The 23,438-nt window shown below is 40.0% G+C and overlaps 1 protein-coding gene across 18 annotated transcripts in view; it reads right to left on the reverse strand.

Moving 5' to 3' along the window:
- Positions 1 to 22,146, reverse strand: part of RALGAPA1 (Ral GTPase activating protein catalytic subunit alpha 1) — a 131,425-nt gene extending 109,279 nt beyond the window's left edge. For 9 of the 18 annotated variants that reach the window (XM_048059643.2, XM_048059651.2, XM_048059644.2 and 6 more), the window contains exons 1-8: positions 21,775 to 22,146; positions 10,725 to 10,835; positions 10,188 to 10,237; positions 8,613 to 8,670; positions 8,033 to 8,076; positions 6,932 to 7,109; positions 5,228 to 5,343; positions 2,343 to 2,481 (exon numbers count right to left, since the gene is read on the reverse strand). In XM_048059643.2, coding sequence (XP_047915600.2) covers positions 2,343 to 2,481; positions 5,228 to 5,343; positions 6,932 to 7,109; positions 8,033 to 8,076; positions 8,613 to 8,670; positions 10,188 to 10,237; positions 10,725 to 10,835; positions 21,775 to 21,880 — 802 coding nt within the window. In that variant the 5' untranslated portion in view covers positions 21,881 to 22,146. The remainder of the gene's footprint in view (positions 1 to 2,342; positions 2,482 to 5,227; positions 5,344 to 6,931; positions 7,110 to 8,032; positions 8,077 to 8,612; positions 8,671 to 10,187; positions 10,238 to 10,724; positions 10,836 to 21,774) is intronic. The other 9 variants (XM_048059659.2, XM_048059658.2, XM_048059657.2 and 6 more) reach the window with 3 other exon arrangements.
- Between the last annotated feature and the right edge of the window lie 1,292 nt (positions 22,147 to 23,438).

Consider the following 23,438-nt stretch of genomic DNA (forward strand, 5'->3'; position numbering starts at 1 on the left):
ACTGTTTCTTGTATTTGCACATTTCTGTGAAGGCTCCAGGTGAGGGCACTGACCTAAAACCAAAGTAAAACAGAAGTTTACTAGATTGACTCAAATAACACAAGAGAAAAATATTTCCTTCCCCCAACCTTCCATTTTTCCATTCTGTCCTGCCCCCCGGGGAACTTTGTGTAAGCTTGTGTTCAAAAGGACAAGAAGTTTTGGAACACATACACAGGGCAGAAAATGAAAAAGCTAGAAAAAAACACAGTTGTAATAGCAGACACTTGAGTTCTGACCATGCTTACTTTGTAAGTCAATAACAAGCTTAAGAGAGCCATATGGCAGCCTACTTTTTTGTTTACCTGTAAATGAAGGAGCCCTTCTAAATGACTTAGAAATGGAACAGATATGTACATTACAATGATGGAAGTTAGAATTCCCCTGAAGTCTAACTATTGTAACCATAGCTCTTACTAAAGTTTCCAAAGGACATATTACTGAGTCTAAATATATGTTAAAAGACAGTCAAAACACATCCATACTCCTGTACTGTACTGCTCTTCTAAGCTTGTGAGATTCATGAAGGAATTTGGAGGAGGCATACTGTTAGCTTCCTGTAACTGGAATGTCCATTACTGTAACTGATATGTGTATCTGTAAAGCTGCCTTAATAACAACAAAAAAATCTGCACCCAATATACCATCTCCAGCAAAGCCCCTGTATTAATGCTTGCTTAGTAAAACTACTGTTTTAATTTGTATCTTGTGACTTTTCCTAAATTAAATATTAGGTGAGTAGCATAAAAATAATTTGGTTTTCAGCAGCATGCTCTGTGTCAAGGTTTGCACTGCTTTCTGCCTGAAAGAGCTATCAATTTTGTTCATAACAGGCAGATACAGGATTGTTTTCAAATTGGGTGGGGAGAGGCATGCCAGAGAAGAATTTCAGAAAGGAGAAAATCCTATCCCACTTACCAATGTTTCTGTTGCCTTCATTACTGTTCTTTTCCCCCAGATCCTCAGAATTGCCTCTGACTTTGCACAGTTTAAGGTACTGACAGTAGTTTTGGAGATCTGAGCCCATTTCTTCTTCTTCTCCATTGTTCAAAACAGTGGAAGGTTCTTGTTTATGGTTCACAGAAAGAAAGGACTACAGTAGCACTTCTGTGGAAGATTCAATCAAGACCTCCACGGAAAGAAATTGGCTCCACGTATGTTGTTCCAGGACTTCAAGCAGAAGTAGATTTGCTTTCCCAGCATTGCTATCATTCTACTTGTAGCCATTTCAACACTGAAACTCTTCAGTATCTTCACATGACTTTTCTTCTACAGTTATGTAGAACTGGATTTATATTGTTTCTTCTCCCTTAGATGAGAAAGTCCACTGTTTGTCTTTCCCAGGAAAACACCCATCCCAGGTTTCTGAAACACTCATCTCTGCAGAAGGCCATAATCCAAATACATGTACATGGACTGGCAGAAAGAAAGACCTTTTCAACATGCTTCTGACAACTTGATTTTAGAAGTTGGAATTGTGGCCGGAGAGATTGCTATTAATCCTTACGAGACACTGCATCAATATGCAAGAGGAACAGTAAGGTACCCATATTATTCAGGCAACAAAATGGCAGCTGAAAGCCTGAGTTGATGATATTGTTTTCACAAATGAGAGCCTTCAACTCCGTTGGCTTACAAGAATTTGTGCATGGGTGCATGCAAACGTGAGACAGCAAAATCAGGATATGCAAACAACATCCTAGTTCAGAATGGGCTAAAAACCTCTAAACAAAACTCTAGTTAGGTTTGCTTAGCAAACACCTAGAATTCCAGTCTTTATATGGAAAGATGCATTTTAGCATGATCAGCTTAAAGACGGTGTTAAAACCTCGCTTCTTCCTCCTACTGCAAGCTCTTGACAAAAGACAGTTGATACAAAAATGTAACCAACTTTGCCCTGACTGAAAACTTGAGCAAGCATCGTATGATCCAAACACTGATTCTGTACAGATAAAGCCAACATCCCCCAAAGAACAGCACACTAAACCTCTTATCTCAACAGAATGCTCTTCTGAGCATAACTTGCATCAACAACAGAGACCACATTAAAGAACCATTTTACAACATTTAATTTACCTGAATCAGGTTAATACAGTAAGATTGACTCAAACTAATGAAGTGTTCAGGTGCTTCCACAAATAGAGAACTGAGAACCACAAAACTGAAACCATAACATGTTCTTTCATAAGGAGCACTTTTGGAGAATATTCTTTACAGGCAATGTGACTCAATCAAAAAAACTGCTTTGCCATATTCTGTATTAGAGAAAATGTAATGATTTTATCAGCTGTGTTAACACTTACCAAGTATAGGGTTATATAAGCTGGTCTCCTTACAGATGTTTGGGAAAATAGAAGGCAAGTAATATTTCTTAAAATTTGAGAATAAAAATGAAAATCCCTTTTCCTGGTTTTCCTTGCTCTTCCATTCTAAACTCTTAACCTTAAAAGCAAAAGAAGAAAACAACTGTTGGATAAAGTAAACATCTAGAAGTAGAAGAGAAAGATGACTGATGAAATTGTTTCTTTATACATTATTTCTATGGAACAATATCATTTTAATAAACACTTTTTAAAAGGGTAGAAACAGAAATTAGCTGGTAAATTTCAATGAAGCAAAGACTGTTTCCCTTTAAAAGGAACTTAAACACATCAAATATTGAAACCAACAGAAATGCATCTGTTTTTATGGTCATATTAGGTAAGTCAGGAAGTAAAGTCAAACTAATTGTTTGGTTTTAATATTTCAAAATATTCATAAGAAAAGGACAATTACCCATGCTACTCTTAACATCTGTTTTGACAATTTGTTTTAACACATTTTGACTAACAACTGTCCTTGTATTCGTTATAATAGATATTTGGATTCATCTCTGCATTTGGCAATATGAAACAATCCAATTTGTCAATTGCAATTAGAAGGTACAACTTTAAAGTTGAATTATACAGATCTGCTTTTGGATTATGAGTGCTAAGCCCTCCTCATTACAAAATGTTTTCCTACTGAAAAGCATAAGTTCTTCTCAATAATAAACTCAATATCCAGTTTCTGTTTTTGTCCTGAAGAATGCATCTGTCTGCAGAGTTGTGTACAGTCTACTACAAATAAATTAAAGGAAGTTTTCAGGAAAGCACCTTCCCCAAACACACCCTATTCCTTCCTCCAAGTCCACAGTTTTATTAATGATAAATTTTCATGACAATAAGCCTTTAGGATGGAACACACATACATACACACACACACCCCAAAACAGTCAACAGAATAGGTGACTAACACACAGGAACTAGTAACCTGAAGTCCTTTTAGCAGTATTAAATACCAAAAAGGTAGCTATTCATCTTGAAATTTTCCGTGCTTCTAAAAAAACTTTAGCAGAAGACTCCAGCATTCACACAGCGAATAAGTTCTGTGACACTTGTCTGAACAACATCTAAATTTAGATGTAATGCTACCACTTTACTAGAGGAAGGACAGTTCTCTTCAAGAATGTAAGGGGGTAATTTTAGTCGAAGTTAACAGTCATCATTAAGCTACAGACCACAAGTATGATGGCCTCTATTCAATGCTGGAGATGCTGGAAGCAATTACATGAGGCTGCATATTATTCCAGTACTGTGAGTTCACACAGGAAGACAGATAAAATCAAGTCATGAAATGTTATACTCTATTTTGACAGTATCTGTGCCACTGTCCAGCCACTTTAGCATAACCTCTAAAAGCATGAGGAACTTATAGATTGGTCTCCCATTGGGTTCTGCTTTGTAATTCTGACCGAGAAGGTCAATGCCCTGGAACACCTACAGACTGTCATACAGCCAAGCAGTTTGCTGAGCATAACAGCAGAGCAGGCTTTGAAGCAGTGTGCTAACTAGCCAGCAAATTAATTATATACTAATAGCTTAGCCAAACAGCTTTTGATAGGAGCTCCTGCCATGCCCTGTCTTAAGCATCTGAAATACTGACAAAGATCACAGAAGTGTTAAAGTACAAAGGGAAAGACAGTGTGAGGTAGTAAGAGACACTCAAGTTGCGTGCTGTGGACTAGATACTTACTCAAGCCTTTATTTTCTGTTCACCGTTTAGTTCTATAATCTGCCTTCTAGGTAGCTTGGGACATGTATGATCTTATTACCTAGTTTTCACAAAGCAATGCCACTAAGTATAATCTCATCAGTGCAGTTACTTTCAAGCATAGCTTTGTCAGATCTGAAGCATTCCAAATACTTACTGCTTCCCACTGCTTCTGTTTTGAAAAGGTTCACTTGCACAGCTGTACCAGTAACCCCAAACTCTGTGTAGCATACTGTATTACACCTAGGTTTACAAGTCTCCTAGAACTAAAGCCCCAGAAAGTACAGTTAAGATAGCTACAAGAGTCACAGCTCAATCCTCACGAGATCTGGGCAGTAAATACCTCGTAGATCAGAAAGAGACACAAGCTCTTGCTAGAAACCCATAACCTCTGTACCAGACTCTTAACATACCCCAACGTATTTCTAATAACTAGAACTTTTCAGTAGCTAAGAGTTTCCATTAGAGAATGGAGAAGCTGTACATATAATCTCATGTAACAACATCAATTCTGGAAAGAGATGGAGGAAAAATATGATGCTGAGCACAGATACACTGTCTGTCCCAGTTTTACAGATCACTGAGTCTGACATCCTATTTCCATTTGGTTTTGCCAGCTAGCCTGCGTATAAGCCTAGGAAAGAGGCCAGCAAAAGTTTGCTCAGACTTGTTAAAACCCTTATCAAAAAAAATCCAGTGCTTTCAGTTACCAGTTTCCCCTTAGTTTGAAAAACAAAATCCCTGACCATCAAGAAGCCTACACTATAAGGAAGGGCCTAGTTGATCCTTTCACTGGTTGAAGACAACATGGTGAGGAGACAGAAATGGGAAGAGAGCTGGAATCTGCATTTCTTGCAATGACTGACAAGCCTGTTTTTTAATCCATGCGTCAATCTGATGCAGGACCCGGTGGTGAAAGGTCAGTTCACAAGACAACTGAGGATTTTCTAAGAGACTGGGCTTTTTATGAAGGACTTGGTGGGATGGGGAGGGATGTTAAACTATCTTTATATGTGCTTGCAATATAAGGAGTGCTCATAGCGAATTATTCGCCTTGTAATGAATAAACAGATGTTAGCTATTTCATATTTATTTGTTTGAAAACTATAGAACATACCTGAATTACTATGTATTTCAAAAGCGCTTCTAAGAAATAGCTTGTTAAGTCTTCTTGTCCTTTATCTCCCGATTGCGGAGGAACAAGTGGAGTGATTTCCTCTATAGTCACTTGAGCTATTAAAAAAACAACAGGTCTACATTTATACCATTTCTTTCCATGCATAAATATCTACCAAGTAATGAAAGTAGAAATGTACAGACACCTACAGGCAAAACATACTAGCTCAAACTTACTAAATTTCACTAAAGTAAGAAATTAGTTCTGTGTTGGTTTATATCTAAAAATACAGAAGACAAATACATTCTCCGTATGCATCTTGGGAATCCACCTGTTAAAACACAATTTTTCCAAAAGGCGTTATCAATTTATTATTTGCATAAATTCCAAAATGGAATGTAATGTTTGTATTTTACAAATGCCAAACCTCTATATCTTTCATTATTTTCTTCATTTAGCAATTCACCAGTTAATTTGCATAAAGTTTTAGCTTTATACTTCCTTTGCCTCTAAAGTGAAGCTAGACAGGTATTTATTTTATTCTTGATCCCGCAGTTACATATTTGCATTACACCCTTTGTACTCTGCAATTCTGTGCTGCCTACATCCTGTTTAGATTTGTTCCTCCTTTCCTGCTGTAGATACGTACACAAGATAACTCTAAAACAGGACTTAATCTAGCAAACTTTTCTCTGCAGAGCTGAAATTCAGCAGCTAGCATCAGCTTTCCTTCAGTAAATTTAATTAACAATGAAGGAGACACTGTTTGCTTCTATAAGCAATGCTTGCATCAGCTCTGAAGCACTGGGTAGAGATGGGGAAAAAAGTAACAGCACCTTCTGCTCAGAAGAAAAAGTGGTTAGCTTCTTATTTGCATTTGTGTGAATGCACAGTTTGCACTTGACTACCCAATTCCAAGTCATCAATAAACCTGAAATCCTAACAGGTACACGTAGAGTTAGGAAGCAAGTTTCCCTAAAGCTACAAGTGTCTGATACTGCTAGAGTGAACAAAGGAAAATTTGTTATAAAAAAATCGTAACAGAAAAAAAAATCATCCTTACTCTACTGATTACTCAATATTGATCACTCAATTATATTGGCATTAAAAAAAAGTGTAACAAGGTTATCTCAGAATGCTCAAGCCTTTCCAATGACGTAGACCTTTTTGACCTCATCTTCTGCAATTTAAAAGGTGCAATTTTTTTTGAAAATGCCTTCTGAGCCATAAGAATATTGCAGCTTTAATTGCCTGGTCATACACAGACACAGTGGGAAGATCAACTGTTTGGTTTTACAAGTTGCCTTAACAACTCATTATTGTCTTGAAAGCCATAGCAGAAACTACTATTTTTTTCTAACCCCCTAGAATAAAGCCAAAGCAAGTGCAACAGTTCAGCACAAGCAGAGCATGCCTATGCAAGTTTTCAGTAGATGCAACATCTGCTTGTAATTCTTAAAAAAATAAATGAAATTGGTCAATTTATTTTCACCCACCATGTGCTGAGCTACCATTGCCATATGTTTAAGAAAAGCCAGCAACAACAAAAAAGGACAGTGTTAATATTCAATAAAACCTCAAACTATCAGGAAACACATTAATAGATCCATAATCTTCCTGAGTACAAACACTGCTTCAACTTTCCTGCTCTGTGCTGAGAATTGAATTATGTGAAGAACTGAGTAATGTTATCAAATTACTTACTTTCTTGAACATTAAGAGGAGGGTTAATAAGATTATCTAGTGTTCGGGGACCATATTCAGATTGTGGTGATGAAAATCCAGGAATTAAGCAAGAAAACATCCATAATTGTTCTCTACTGCAGTTATTTTGAAGTGCTTGCAGCCACAGTAGAAAGAGACGTACACCCTCTCGACGTATCTTAAAAAAGAAAATGGAACAAGTTAGCTTGGCCCAAAGCACTTTGACATGTCCTGGAAGGAGGAGAAGAAAGGGAAGGGTAGAAAAGATGAACATAGACAGACAGTATGGCCACTAGCAGAGCCAAGCTAGAACATCTGCAGGTCCTTGATGAAATGCAAGGACAACCCCGGCATCTTGGCACTGCTGTTTGTCCCAGAGTCTTTCATAGGGCTTTCCCTGAAAGAAGAGGAAGAAAACCAGCGTGCATCTAGACATTTGCTTGAATACAGTAGTGCAAGAAGCCATCTGAATTTTTCAGAAAATCCAAATAACATCATAAGATTTCTAAACATGTTTGTGAATTAAAACAGCATAGTGAGCTTTTTTTTTTTTTTTGCAGCAGCAGGAGGACTCCTTCTACCCTTTTTCATTCCTCCTTCAAGGGAGGTGATGGAGTCCTAGAGCAGTCCGCTCCTGACTCTCACGCTGGAAAATTTCAGCGCCAATCAAGCCTGCAGATGGTTTACAGAGAAGTGGCACAGTTGTTTGCTGCTATACCAAAACTACATGGGCAACTTTTGTCTCATGGTCAACTGTTATTACACTACCTATTAGTCTCTTTGACCTAGATAATCTTCCACTTTTAAGACAATCTCAGCTCCAAAAACAGTTTCTTTGCCCCAACAACAAATGATAAAGGCTTATTTCTGCTGTAGTACAAAATCCTTCAACCACTTGCACAAATTCTTGGCTACTCTGTATAAGCACATTACTACTGTGAGTAGTTCTACTGAAGTAAAGATAATGATTAAAAGTAATTACTTCATGACACACAAGTCATGACCACACTCCTGTGATTTTACCATAAACATTCACTCTTATATTCTAGTGTTTTTAAACATTTTAGACAAAATTAATTAGTATATAACTTTCTCAAATACCTTTAATGAATTTCCAGTATGAAGAAGCTTCTTTAAAATCAACCCTGAAAAAAAGAAAAATTTGTTGCTGTTCTTTGTCAAGTAAGATGTCAGAGTTCTCGGTCAGACTTGATAACACCTTTTAAACAAGTCCTTGGCAATCTCCAGTTTAATCTTGGTGAACTTTTTATCTTCAGGCAATTCTCTCAATGCCAGAAGGAAAAAAAAAGACCACCTTTCATACCTTCCTTATAACCCATAACATCTTTCCCAAATAACTTTTTGGGAGGTATACATTAAAGATAAATGGGTAACTCTAACATTATAGTTATTAATGTTCTTTCTCAACAGCCCAACTTTATTTGTACCTAGAAGAGCATCTTACTACATTGTTGATTTTTGTTGTTGTTTCATTCCACACATACACACCCTGCCTCTTTTTTTCCCCACCTCCCTACCTTGCTACTCTTTCAAGACTTTAATCCCTGTTAGGGCACTTACAGGTTTATGAAAAGAGTAGTGCGAACTAAGAAAAAAGTAGTGTGAAACAGCTACTAATAAAAAATAAAATTAAAAAAAGGAAAAAAGAAAATTAACTTACCAATGCTATGAAATTGCCATCTCTGATGAATCCTTTCTGGAAGGAGTTGCAAAATTTTCTACAAAAAAAAAAAAAAACAACAAAATGGAACCCACAGACCTATGTTGCAGATACCACAAACAGAAGGCTAAGAAGCACTCTCACCAAGGCCACGGATCAGAAGCTGAAGGGTTAATTTAGAAAGTTTCCGCACTGCTTTCTTTGGAAGCATTACTGTCCTTTCAAGATAATTCTCTTCCTAAAGTTAAGAAGTCTGTCAGAGCCTTTGGGCTATCTAGCAAGTCCTGTAGACTTCAGATGTTACTGCGGTTTATCTGGCTTCACTGCCTCTGCTGGATATTACTTCTTGCAGCACTGGGAGCAGAACGGGACAAATGTCTCAGCTTTCCCCGTTCACAACAGGCTCTATTAGGCTAATTCCACCTTTATAGTGGCTTAAGCGAGCATGTTCAGCTGTGAACTTGTCTCTGTGGCACTGGCAAACGTTTGCTTCAGACTTCTCAACAGCGAGGTAAAGAGCTCCAGCAAAACAAAAAAGGGCAGAGGTGGGGCAATAATAATCTTAACACCTCTGCAGCTTTCAATTCAATACCATCTTTCAAATAGTAGGAAACACAACAGTAACAAAGGCACTTCAATATTTATGTCCAAGGCATTAACAGTTTGTAAACAAGCTGATTTCCCAAACAGATTATTAGCCCTGTCCTTCTAGAAGCCTGTGCAATTACTCCCAAAGCACAGGTCACCTAATACACGTGACCTGGATCCTTATGCAGGATTCAGGGAACAAACAAACTAGCTCTTTTCAGATTCACTCTCCTTTTAACAGCCAACCCCACAGTTTTAAGCACCAACATACATTACAAAAAAAAACAAACCAAAACAAAAAAACCCTCTTGAATCTGTGTCCAACATTGTAATAAGCGTTCAGCAGCTTTCAATGAAGTATTCTTAAAAAATCCTGATTCCATGATCAAAAACTTCAATCAAAATAGAAAAGAAAAATGACATTAAGTTATTTCTAAATTATGATCTCTGATCTGAAATGGTCTGATTTTATTCAGTTAGAATCTAAATCATTTTAATTAAGTCAGGCTATGCTTTTGGTAAGGATATTGTGAAGTGTTATTTTCAGATCATAGATGTCTCCAAGAATAAAAGGGACCTATAAAAACTAGCTCTGCAGCAGCAATCTAATTATTATGAGAACAAACTCAGGGATAACATGCAATCAAAAACCAAAGATTAAGAGTAATCAGAGATCACTTTTATAAGAATTTCAAAGTGTATGATACATGGGGAGTGGGAGGGGAACACCACCACAAAAACAAACTTGGGAACCATCCACAAATGTAGAAAACGTGTTTCTTCCGTTAAGATACCTTCCTGAAACAGAGCAAGTCAAATTCTTTTTCTTTTTACATTAACCACATATATTCAACACTAAGCAAAAGGAAAAGGGAATGCAGTTAAGCATAAAGCATGTTTCTAGGTGACTGCAGGATAGCTATACTGTTACTATTCAACAGGACTAAATTCAAAGTCAAAAACTCAGGAATATTCAAATTATCTTACCTCAAAAATAAAAAGAATAGAATCTAATTCTTCTCTCTGAGACTTGTGACCTAGATGCAATTAAAAATAAATAGAAAATACCAAAACAAGATTTAAGGAACACTGAAAGAGATCCTTAAACATATAAAACAAAGACATTCATTTCTAAAACTTTAAGAATTATTTTGTATTCCTTCTGCAAATACAAAGCAGAAGTATATTTTGATTTGTTATGATGTAAAACATGTACAGTTTATATAACTTTCTATTATAGCATCAGCAGTTAGCAGAGATTAAGTTACACACTATCTTGTGAAGCAAAGCTTTCTGTAATTCTGCAGACCACCAAAAGCCTAATATCTTAATAATCTTCCTTTTGCAAAACTGAAAAAACAGGCAGAGAATAAACTCTCCTTCCTCAATCCACACTGCATGCATCTTTAGTTGCTCTGCCTTTATTTGCCACGTTAGTGCTTACATGTATTTCTGCATACCTAATGCAATTTGTGATCACAGAAGCGCAAAGACATAAAAAAGTGTTCTATTTGAAATACCCACCTTTTTGTTTAAGACCTACTTCAATAGTCACAAAGTTTTCAAAGAACACATAATATATATGTGAGAAATGTACGTCAAAAAACTGTTTGAGATCAATTGATTCCGCATTGTCTGAAAAACAGAACAGAAGATCATTTTCATTCTTCTTCAGATATTCAGTCACCCACAATATACTTTTATCCAATAGTAATAATAGGAGATATTTAAAACAAAAAAAGTAATTATTATTGCTAAAGAAGTCCTTGAAGTTTTCATTCTTTTAAGCAGAAGCCAAATGAAATTCCATATGGCATGCCATAAGTGCCTTGCAAACTTCAAAACAGGGAACAGCATCTTCTTGCATGACTGTAACACCTGCAAACCCCCGTGATGAACCAGAATTCCACCAATACTAGCACTGTACTTATGAACACTTGTGTGGAAATCCTCAAAGAAATACACAATGATTTATCTAGATTAATTTTAAACCCACTGTTCTAATGCTTTCATACCAATACATTCACTGAACCAAAACACAGTCCCTGCTCTGATATTTAACTGTGAAAAACTAGAAAAACTAGAAACTAGCAGAAGAATTGCAGGGAAGCACACAGGAACAGGGAGGCTGTTTAAATATTTTAAACAGTATTTACAGTACCCCCAATTCAATTTTATCACAAATCCTGCCACAAAATTTTCTAATACACATTCAATTTCTGCAATATCCCGGCTTTCTTGCATTGTCTTTCACAGTCAGCGTGGTGGAACCAGAGTGCTCTTGAAGATAGTGCTATGTTAAAAATTAAGATCAACTCTTCAAGCAAGGTGGCTTAGCTAGCACTAAACTTTGCAGTCCAGGTAGGTAGGTGTCTTCCTGACCATCTACAGGATTACCAAACCTTCAGTGTTGCAGACCACTTGCAGGCTGTTCACAGATCAGCAGCTGAACCGCTAATAGTTTAGAGTCTACAATATTACAGGACAACAAAAAAACATTTTGACTCTAAACAAAGCGGCCCGTGATTTGCAGGAGGTCAGGGCAAGTTCTTAATCACAACAGTTCTTAATTTTTGGAAATTCCTAAACTCTTTAGGAAAAACTAAAGGCTTGCCTAGATAACCAGATGAACAGTGAATCTTCATTATCTGCATCACCATCACTGTAGTAACACTTTCATATGTATAATTGGCGCTGTGGAAAAGCCCTGTGTCTTTTCAGAGCTCTGCTCTGGGAGGAATTTCAGAGGACACTCCGTTTTAGTTTCCAGTTATCTATTTAATACCATGTGGTGTCAGTCACCTCAGAAAAGAGCCAGAGGAGCACTGCTGACCTATGGCGTTACCACTGACACCTGGTGAGCACTGAAAGCACACCTCCAGAGCAGACACAGCTCAGGAGTAGGATGCAAGTCAAAAGGTCCTTAACTTTGAAGCTTTTCTAGCAAATGAAATTCACTCTTTTCTTCCTAAGATCCCACACAATAGCATAAACAAAAGGAAGTTTATGGAATTCAGTTAACCACTGGGTGCTTGCAATAAGTTCTATTGCTTCAGGATGCAAGGAAATAAAAATAGAACTTTTGAATAGGAATTTTGTCCTCTCATTACCTGAAAATAACACGCACACTTTCTGTTACTGCTGAAAATTAGCTTTCCTTTTAAAGAAGGGAAAACATGCTTGTTGGTCTGAAAGAGCACCGTTTGCCACCTAGAGTAAAGGACAGCTTTTGCTCACCATCAAACAGCACACTTAGTGGCTCTCTAAGTTACTGATCAAGAAACTTGGGACCTGGGCACAGCTGGACCAAGAACCTCAGCAAGAAAAAAAAAAAAGCAAGCAGATAGAGCACAGAAATAATGACACAGACCTTGAAGATTTTGGTCTGGAAGTCACCTTGTGTGGCCACCTGTGCAGATGGTTCCATTTCACTGCTGCCCCTGTGCTCAGCACAACCCATGACTGCAACAGGCACAAAGATTACTGCTCTCCTTGATGACTTTACCAAAAACGCATCCCTTGCTCACCATTTGGATTTACCCAACTTCCAGCCATACACTGTTGTGTATAGCTCCATTAAAATCTGATCATTTTCGCCAATGAAAGTGTTTCTAAAATTTTCAGTTCACCTTTATCCTTGTGATCAACCAAAAGGTACAGCTTTTCAATCCTCTCACCTTAAACCATTTTCTTCAACCCAAAGCCATTTGTCTCTTCTCTATGCTCCCTCGAAGTACCACAAATGCTATGCAGAGAGGTAAAAACCATTTCCTCTACAAGGAGCACGTGCATGCCCCTTTCACACAGCCTTGAACTGGGAATTTGCAGGAAGTTGCTTGTCTGCTTTGGCTCCTGTAACTTTCCTGCCTTCCTAGGAGAGATGTAGCCATTTTGCATGTAGTGGGATTACACAGAAACAGGCTTGCCTCCCTAGCTTACAATTTCTTTTTAAACAAAAGAACTTTGTATCCTCTTACCACAGCTTCATGCAACTGACACAAACTAATGTGTTCCTTGTGTTCTTGGTACTCGTGCCCAGACGGAAAAGAAAAAGGACTCAAAAATAGATCTGGCACCACTTAGAATAGTTTAAAAAGTATCCCAGAACAGGACAGGGAAAAATGGGGCAATATATTTTACTGTACTCCAAGAACATAAAAACCGAACCTTCAACTGTACAAAAAAATAGTTCCAATACAATAAAATCCAAATTTCCAGCATCATTTACGGAAGTTTTGCCAAGAAAACTTAATTTTCTTCATGTTTCCCAATAGCAATAAACATGGAGTTTTGATATGAGTTTTCCTTACTACTTTTCTGTAACCTAAAAATTGGTACAAATCTGATCTCTGCATTAACTGTGTTCTTTTTAATTTTTTTTTTAATAAAGGGAGAAAGTTACATTTAAGCACAAAGAGACACCATACAACTTCTCTGTCCTTCTCTCCTCCCCCGAAGCTTTTATGAAAGCAGCAGTTGTTTTTTCCAGGTCCAGCATTAAGCAAGTAAATTAGCATTTCCTACAGAAGTTGTAGAAACTGTATTCTGTTTACAAATTCAGTTCTATTTTGTTGCACGATACAGAGAAACAAACTAAAAATGGAAGACAACGTCTAAGGTAGCTGTACAAACCTCACCACAAGAGCAACTGAGTATCAGATCAACCAGAATTCAGGTTTCCATTAAATCCCTTAAAACTTGGAAGTTGTACTATTCCCCATCTTATAGACAAGAGCTGTAGCACAGGACTAAATCAAAACAAAACATCAGAACCAAATAATAAAAAAACTCCACCTCTCCTATCAGCTTCTATGCTTATACGCAACTGTACTTTTAGGAACTTACTTTCATCTATTTTCAAATGGCCAACTGCTCCATCAGGAACTTGGTTTCATGTATTTTCAAACGGCCAACTCTTTTGAAGGTTAATTGTTCAAACTTTCCAAAAGGTTACATTCTTTTCAAGTACCTCAGTAAGCTATGCAGACCTCAGTGCCTGGAGAGGCTGACCATTTTAGGAAGAGCAGTTCTAGGCTTAATTCTGCTACACAACTCTGCCTAATAGTAAACGTGTTTTCACTCAAAGGCTTTAATTACGGTTCAATTATCAGCATCTCCCTTTTTAAGGAGGAATAATTTTTATCCACAGAAGTAATTCAGAATTTTAATAAAAAATCCTTTATATCAAGCATTTGAAGAAGGATACAAACTGGATGGTATACTTAGAATTCAGTACTTCGGCATTCTAAGTCCAAGTACCATCTCAGAGAGCTTAAAAAAAAGAGTAAGAAAACAAACCCCACAAACCACTGTTTTGTCAGATGTAAAACACGAAAAGCAACAGAGACTTTTACTGTATATTTAAACTTGTACAGGCTCACCTCAGCAAAATTCTGGAAAACTTTCATGTTTACACATGTAACACCCCAATCCTCCGCAGGAGGACAACCTCAGTGAGCTTTAATACAACTCTCCTTCCCTATTTTGTTTCCTACATATTACATTATAAATGATTATAAACTAATCTGCAATATCTGTTGCATATTTATGAATGAGTTGAGTAAGCAAGGGAATACTATGTAGATGACTGCACCTCCATGTGAAATTAAAATCTTATACAGATAAAGCAGGTAAACCTGAATTTTCTGCACAGGACAGAACTTTAGCGGTAAACAATCAACCTAGTGAACTTATAATAACCACAACAACAACAACAAAAACACACACAGATCTTAGAAATACACTAACTTTTTCTAAAGAGAGCATTAACATTCACCAGCTTCACATATAGCATCACAGAAATTTACTGTAGCAGCTAACAGAACAGTCTACCATTATTCCAAGTTGTGGTTCATTTCACATTTGACTTTTAAGTGTTAGGGAATTTAATAGTGTGTTTATATTGCATGCTGCCACAGTTTGATAGATAACAGAAGTATTATCCTGTCTCATTCAGAGACTCGGTGGCTTTAAGCCACTTTCCCTCATCCTCACCCAAAAACACAACACCAGTGACAACTGCAACAAGCAATGACCTGGAAGACAGCCAGATCTCTAATTCCATTTCTGTAAAGCAGAGGCCTGTTACGGGCTGAGTTTTCAGTATCAATTCTCATAATAAATTGGTGGCTTTAGTAAGCAAGAAGTTTCTAAGTGTCCTAAAATTCAGTTAACATACAAGCAAAATATCCAGCAGAACTTATTCCAAACTCCCAAGGTGGAAAATTTAACTGTTGCTTTATAGCAAAGCAGTGCAGAGATTCAGTTACATATAAGCAGTCTCTGGAATATCAAAATATGTCATTTTAAAAGGTTAAGTAGAAAACATCTGGAACTAACTGATGGCTCTGACATAGTTAACAGACTGAAAAAGCGAAGAAGAGCTGATGGAAACAACCTGGTTTGCTCTATCAGTGCACTACAAGTGCACTTCTATTAAACAAGGGCTGCACCTTAGCTTTATTGTAGCAACAACAACTATTTGGCCAGACAATTCCATTTTTTGGAAGTAATTTTGTCAAAGAAAATATTCTTGAGGGTTTGGGTGCTGAAAAAAGAACATACTAAAAGAAATCTTTTAATGGACTTCAATTTTGCGTTGGACAAGTCTGAACTCCAGATCATGAGCACCTTCTAGAGACAAACGTACAAGGCAAAACCCATGAATGAATAAGCACATTAACAGCACTAATGAACATGGTCTACGTACAAAGCGTTGCCAAATTTCAACACCAGTGCTCTATAGGAATGAGCAGCGCGGCTTACAGCTCTCCAACCTAATAGTTTCAGGTTGCCTGCAGACTCCAGAGGAGTTACAACACCAGTGAGCTTTACAAAAATACTTCCATGACAACTCAGGCGTGTTCCAGAAGGTAGGTTTTATCTGAGTAACTTCAAACACTTCCACAGCAGTATACTTATTTCCATTGCAAACTGCCACAAGCTGAACCCACGCAGACCTTTCCCTCGCATCCAAGAGGTCAGAGCTGTCCCTTTGTCTGGAATGGGACTTTGATCCGATTCCAGCCCTTGTCCTTGCAAGCCAGCAGCACTGGCCAGCGCTGCTGCCTGCAAGTCAAGCGGAACATTGGCCAAAATCCTAAAGCAAAGCACTTCTTCCCCCTGGCTAAAACAGATCAGAAAGGGTTCAGGCTTAAGACTGACAGAACACCAACTCTGATGTCTTAAACTGTACTTTGCCTGCAGCCAAATCCATGAATACCGCCGGTGACATGTCCTCCGCAGTTAGAATCACCAGGAGAGGGAAATAAAAAAATACACACAACTCATGCCAAAAATAATACAGCGCTGCATATCCACAGAAACTTCTGGAACAGTTATCTCCAGAGGAAATTCCAGGCAGCCAGTTTGCTGCAGCTCCCCACCCGCCTTTCATCTGAACAGCCGTAAAACATTTTTTGTTTCTTACAGTACATCAGCGATACTCTAATGAACGATGTTGACCATGTGCAACACCAATGAATGTCATCCAGCTGAAGCATTAGGGCTGGCTGCCAGTGAGATACATTTCTTAAATTAAAATCCCTTTAGACAAATGCAATCTTTGTCTAAGTATATTGTTTAACATCGAGAAATATATCAGACAATGTCAAATATAGACTGTCTCATTCTGTCCTGCACAGTTTGACTTCTCCCTTTCAGAGATCACTCACAGGAGATGCCGAGCACTAACCAACCGCTGGGAACACCAAAACCAAGTAACAACTAAGAAGATCCACCCTTCAAACACTCTGTTCTCTTAGCATTAAACGTTAACAACCATGCTCTCCATGGCTCCAGAGATACAGTGTATTTTAAAGGTATCAGACACAAATAAAATAATTTTTGAGAAACAAAATACTCCTTTTTGCTTTACCCTGGATTGACAGATTACAGGCCTGTAACTCCTCCCCTACCAAAAAGTAGAAAAACAAAGGATTTCCCTTAAGAATTCAGCCATAGAAGTAAATCCTAAACTGAGCACGTTAATTTGTCTTGCTTGCACAGAGTAAGACTATGCAGAAATCATTAAAGATATCAGGGTTTTAGCTTTCTTTATATACATGTATTTAAAATTCGGACTGAAACCACATATTCAGCCGTAGCTGCAACATGTTTGGTACCAAAACCAGAAAAAAACAAGCCGTCAATATTGTTAAGGTATGACGGTATGAAAGGGTCAAATACCTAGCTGCCGTAATTATTTACAGAGATCCCAAAGCACAGCTTTAACAACAGGACAAATCAAGCATGACTTGATGCTTGAAGAATTACTAGAATGAACTTCTAAGAGCTATCACTTTAAAACCAGAGAATCTTAATTATGTTGTTACTAGCGTTTATGTGCATATGCACAGCAAAAGGACCTCTTTGATGCTGAGGTCCAATTAAGCAGTGCAACACTGATGATAAGAAAAAGGCACTATTATTTCCATGCTATTTCCTCTTAACAATCCCCCAAATGGCCATTAGCTGACAAGGCTGAGCCACTTCCACGCCGTTGGCAGCAGAATCCCACGCCATGCTCCTGCGCTCTTACCACCAAAGCAGCTCTGGGTAAGCGCAACTGCCACAGCCTTCCCGGTGTAGAGGAACCAGAGAGAAGAGTTTGATTAAAAAAAGTCACATGCTGACAGAGACAGTGCTAGCAGCCTGTATGCTTCAAAGGCACGTCCCAGAACTAATTAAATAAAGAGGATGATCAGTTCTCTATAGGAAGAAACTAACCCACCTTAAAAGCATCAAGTCTCTCAACAGAAGATAGTTCCATCTGTTTCAAGAAAGGTACTGCAGCGGCAACACACAAAGGCAGATTACCTTTGCTCACAGACTGATAAATCGCAGGATGACTTCTTCAATCTCTTTCCAATTTTTCATGGCAGTTCTTAGCATTAACAGCACTTATTACTATTTGGAGGTTTCCTCCAGGCTTTGACCTCTATAAGGAAACCTAATGTCTGTGACATGCATAAATTGGTTATTTATTGTATTTACTTTAACAACTAATTTAAATAATTAGGAATTGGTCACCTAAATTTCTCTGAATTTTCCTTGGTTGCTTAATTACGAAACGGACTGAATAAATATCCCATGAAAAAAGCCATACTGAGCCAGAGCAGAGAACCAGGATACTGGACTGAAGTGGCAAAAAGCAGATTCTACATGAGGTTTTTTTTTTTTTTTTTTTTTTTTTTTTTTTTTTTTAGGCAAATACATTTACCCCCCACTTTACCCATACCTGGTAGGTAGACAGGCTAGCGCTCAGGAGCTCCCCAAGCCAAAATCTTCTACTGTAACTTCAAATTCGGTAGCTCTTAATAGGCTTTACTTCCTAGTCTTTTTCATGTACGTTTCCACATTTTTCACTCTCTATCCCTCCAAAAAGGGATTCCAAAGATTTCTTTTTACATTAAACTTTTATTCTTATCTGGGCCACTCTCATCTCTAAATCCTCTCTATACTGACTACAGCAACAAGACTAGTAATGCCGCAGTGATATTTTCAGATAACTTCACTACTGTTTTATGAAGACAAAGTTTTCTGTATACTTTAGGCAGACTAATTTGCATTTTTGACTAAAATTAAACTGAGCTGTCAACAACAGGATTTTTTTTCTTGAAATGATACAACTCATGGGATTCTAAGTTGTCTTGTAAAAGGCATTTACGTAATTCCATCTAATATGCACTATTTTTAATTTGTTAAAAATAAACGTTGCCTGCCTTTGTGCTATCCAGTCACTTAGCTTCGTATTATGTTCTCTGAAACTGTTCACTCTCTTCTGGTCTTGTCTAACAACCATATGATCCTAGCTTAAATATTTTTAGATAATGTCTGACTTGCACTGCTGCTTTGTGGGATTCAACTGTCCATCTTTCACCGTAACGAAATGGTTTGTATCTGTCTTCTTTGGCTAATAGATAACAATCAGTCTAAAATTCCTGACCACTCTGCCTCTATTCATGACTATTTCATTATCTTCGTAATGTCTAAATGGAAAACGAGTGCTTTTGATGCCTTGCTAAAATACAAGGAAGATGAAGTAGCACTCCTTTCTTCCTTGCAAGTCTTAACCACGAATCTAAGGCCATGTTTCAGTTTATTGTCACTGAACCGAACACTAAAATGCCGAGCAAAAAAAATAATTCTGGTCCAATGCACTTTGCCATTTATGAACAAGAAACACTTATCCCCATTCTCTGCATGCAAAACATCAGAGAATTCTCTTCTTGACGGTCTTTTAGTCTCCGATACACAGAGGCTAAGAGCAATGAACAAGACATACAATTTTTCATTAATGAAGATACCAAACAGAGATTCCATTCCTCTCCCCCAGACAGCCTGCTGGCACTAGCTCGCTTGGCTCCCCTGAAGCACATGGAAACATGCTGATTATTATGCTGGGGTGTGTGTGAGGTGGGGGGAAGTTGTCACTGAAGAAAAAAGATAAACAGGAGAATGCAGCACTAAGCTGCTCAAGCTGCAGGATGGTGTCTGCATCCAAAGCCATCTCAGGCAGCAGTCTGTCCCATGTGGGCACATTTCTTTTCTTTAATCTGGTCGTGCTGACTAGTCAAAGAAACAAATGGAGAAGAAAAGGCATAGAGCTTACACTTTGAAGGCCTGTTTAGGGAGGAGAGAAATTTAAGGAATAAAGCAAAGATGTGATCACAGAAGAAAATGGACTTCAAATAATCTGCACTACACTTCTCTTGCACTCAACTACAAATTAGAGAAGTATCCCTCTGCTCCCCTTACAAAAAAAAAACACATTGTTTTTGTACCTTGTGGATCTAAGATACGCCTGCATAACAATAGAAGTTTGTAGATGGATACAAGACAGACAAACTGAAGAGCAGTGTCACACCTTTCCCTACACACAGTCATACACTGAATTGTATTCTCCCAAACTTAGAGAAAGCATACGCGAGAGCTGTGCTAAAACAGCCAAGAAATACGCATGTGCGGTGGAAAAAGGAGAATGGCCATCACATGAAAACATGTCCCAGCAGATTTAGTCTGTCCTAAAGCCAGTAAGCAGAAACCCAAGATTAGATAAGAACATTTGCTTGACACAGAGCTCACAGCTTGCATCTCACTAAATGCACCTGACTGTTAACAAACCTGAAGGAAAAATCTTGTAAATAGAAGACAAGTTACAGAAACACCAAATCCAGAACAAACCAGATCAAAATCAGACAAATATAATGTTTTGAAGACTACAGCAAACTGGAAACATTCAGCATGCTTTACCCAGTGTACTGCCTACTGGGGTTAACCCACAACAGCCAGGAAAACTAAATTCAGAGCTGTATTTAGTTTCTTTATAATGATCTTTCCTCTTAAATTTCTTCAACTGATTAAGGAGCTAAAAATAAACATAAATCAACATAAAACAAGCCACAACTGGCTCAGTGCAGCTAGCTAGGACGAGTTCTAAGATCCTGAGTGAGGCAAGAGGCTATATCTGACTACCGAAGTGTCTGGGATAGCTCGCTACAAAACTATTCTCCATTTCAAAAGACATAATTACATTACAGAAATAAGTCATGCAGCAACAGTTGCTGCCATGTGGGAACAGCTGTTTCTTCAAACACTAATACAAAAGAAAAAAGAGAGCAAGAACCGTTTTCCTTTGAAAGGAAAGAATTCAGCTTTGCAGGCTGAGGACAATCTACTTAAATACCCCCAGACTGTGGGCAGAACCCAAAATAATCCATTCAACACTCTGTTCTAAATACGGAATGCAGTTGCCCTTGACCCTGCTCTGCTCACACATTAATAAACTGTCAGAAACAACCCATACGGTTACTGAACTTGAGGACCCAAAACATGCTCGAGAGGAAGCTGCTTTTTTCAAGGACAGCTCGATGACAAGGACCTAGATCTCTACAAACACCTCCAGCTAGCAGATATTTTGGAATGGTTAACTCTGCCTTTTCCATTAGGCATGTTACTGCATATAATCACACAATATAATTCGCTGGTCAGGTTAAACAGCTGTCCGCACTGCACTACGGTGGCATCTAAGTGCTTATGCTCCCTTCTTGACCAATTTGCGAAGCAGAGATGTCTTTGGGATAGCTGTATGGATGCCCACCTACTGGGGTCCTGGTGAGCACTCACCCTGGTAGCTCCAACTCGAGAGAACACCGTTGTTACTTTAGGTACTGGTGGAAAACGGATTAGGGAGCCAGGCGCCCCACTACTGCTCGCTCACCACTTCTATTCAAACTCACTGACTTCACAACAGCGTTTTGGTGGGGAAATCCACCCGTTTTTCACTTCTGTCCCCCGCTGCCCCATGAATTCCTCCCCCAGATAAGGTGGGGCTGCTGGTGCCTGGGCACAGCAGCGGGGAGTGGAGTTCCTGGGGCCCCCCGGCCCGGCCCAGCCCCGAGGCTTGGGGTTGGGGCTGCGGTCGGGGTGTCCCTGCGGGCCCCGAGCCCCCCTCCCGCCGGTGCCCCCGGCCTCCAGCTCCCTCCTCCGCCGGGGCCGGGGGGCGGCGGCCGCACAGCGCCGCGGGCCGGACCCCGCTCGCCGCCTCCCCCCCCCCCCCCACCGCCTCACCCACCGATAAGGACGCGCAGGTGCTTGAGGCGGGTGAGCGGGTCCTTGCGGGTGTCCAGCACCTTCTGCGTGGATTTCCGCACGTCCCCGTGCGGCTTCTTGGAGAACATCCCGCCGGGCCCGGCCCCGGCGCCGCGCTCCAGAGGCGGGCAGCGGCCTCCGGATCCGCCCGCACCGGGGCCCCTACATAGCCGCCGGCAGCGACGGCAGCAGCAGCGGCGGCGGCGGCAGCAGCAGCAGCAGCAGCGGCACCGCCTCCTCCGGCCTCCTCCTCCTCCGGGGCGGCGGGGCTGGAGGGGCCCGGCGGGGGCCGGGCCGGGCCGGGCCTGGGCTCCCCCTTCCTTCCTCCTTCCCTCGCTCTCCTCCCGCTGCTTCACGACAGCCGTCAGGTGCGACCCCGGCCGTCCCTATGGCAACGGCGCCGTGACGTCACCGCCGGAGGCGCGGCGGGCGGAGGCCGGTGGCTTGAGGCGGGGGGAGCCGCGCCCGGCTGGGCCTCGTCCTGCCCCGGGACCGGGGAGGGGGCCCGGCGGCCCGGCGTGCTGCTGAGCTCGGCGGCAGGGAGCGGGCCGGGAGCCGCTGGTGGCCGTTCAGATGTAAAATAGAAAGTTAACCAGCTTTTCAGGTGCTCCTGATGGTACAGAGGCACTGAAATGTAGCGAGGTAAAGGAAGTTGGACCCGATGATCTCTCGAGGTCCCTTCTGAGCCCTACAGTTCTGTGTGGTTTTGTGAAGTCCTGCGGGGAACGTGGACAGAAAACGCAGGCCAGGACCGCGGTTGCCAAGGCAGTGGCTCCAAGCCTTCCAGTCAAGCCCCAGCTGAGCAGCAGGCAGCGATCTGCCTCACAGCCCCTCTTGCCTCACCAGCTCTCAAGGTGCTGCAGCTCCTCACCCCAGCTCCTGCCCATGGTCGCCTCATCTCTGGTGGCAGCGCTGACATCAAGAGTGAAGTGACAGAGGTGGTCCAACCAGCGTGATACTCTGTGGCGGCGTCCTTGCCTCTGTGCTGCGCTCTTTAGGCTGCTCACGCCCTTGCTGGTCCTCAATAAATGGCAAAATGGCTCCTCAAGAATGGGAGAAATGCAAGGAACAGGCTCAAGAAGCCAAATTTGTCCAAGTCACCAGTGAGGCCTGTGGCAGCAGCCAAAAACATGTGCTGTCTGACACAGGAACTTTGCTGCTGAGGCCTCTGTTAGTACTGCCAAATTCTTGGACTTTTCAATAAACTTCTGCTAATGATTAAGACTTATGATTTCTAGTGGCTCTGCTTGAGTTATTATTTTTTTTAATAGTCCCTGGTACCTGGATTTCTATCAAGGAAATCAAGTTCCCTCAGCCTGGATTTCTATCAAGGAAATCAAGTTCCCTCAGCCATAAGTGATTACAACAGCCAGAGTTTTTACTATAGGGAATACTTAACTATTTCAGACGTCATAAAATCATAGGAGTTGTCAAGAGTTTGATTATCCATGATACATAAATAACATAACCCAAATCTTTAAATGCATGGCCAATCATAGTTAATATTATGAGCAGTGGGGCAGTGGGTTTTAGTCAGCAGGGCTTTAAGGAATCAGTGTCATCTGCCCATGTGGTCTGCCACAAATCATTTCATGGTTCTATCACCTTTCTAAATAAGATTTGAGGATCAGTGATGTTATGTAATAG

The sequence above is a fragment of the Anser cygnoides genome, chromosome 5 (assembly GCF_040182565.1).
Source record: "Anser cygnoides isolate HZ-2024a breed goose chromosome 5, Taihu_goose_T2T_genome, whole genome shotgun sequence".
Lineage (NCBI taxonomy): Eukaryota > Metazoa > Chordata > Aves > Anseriformes > Anatidae > Anser > Anser cygnoides.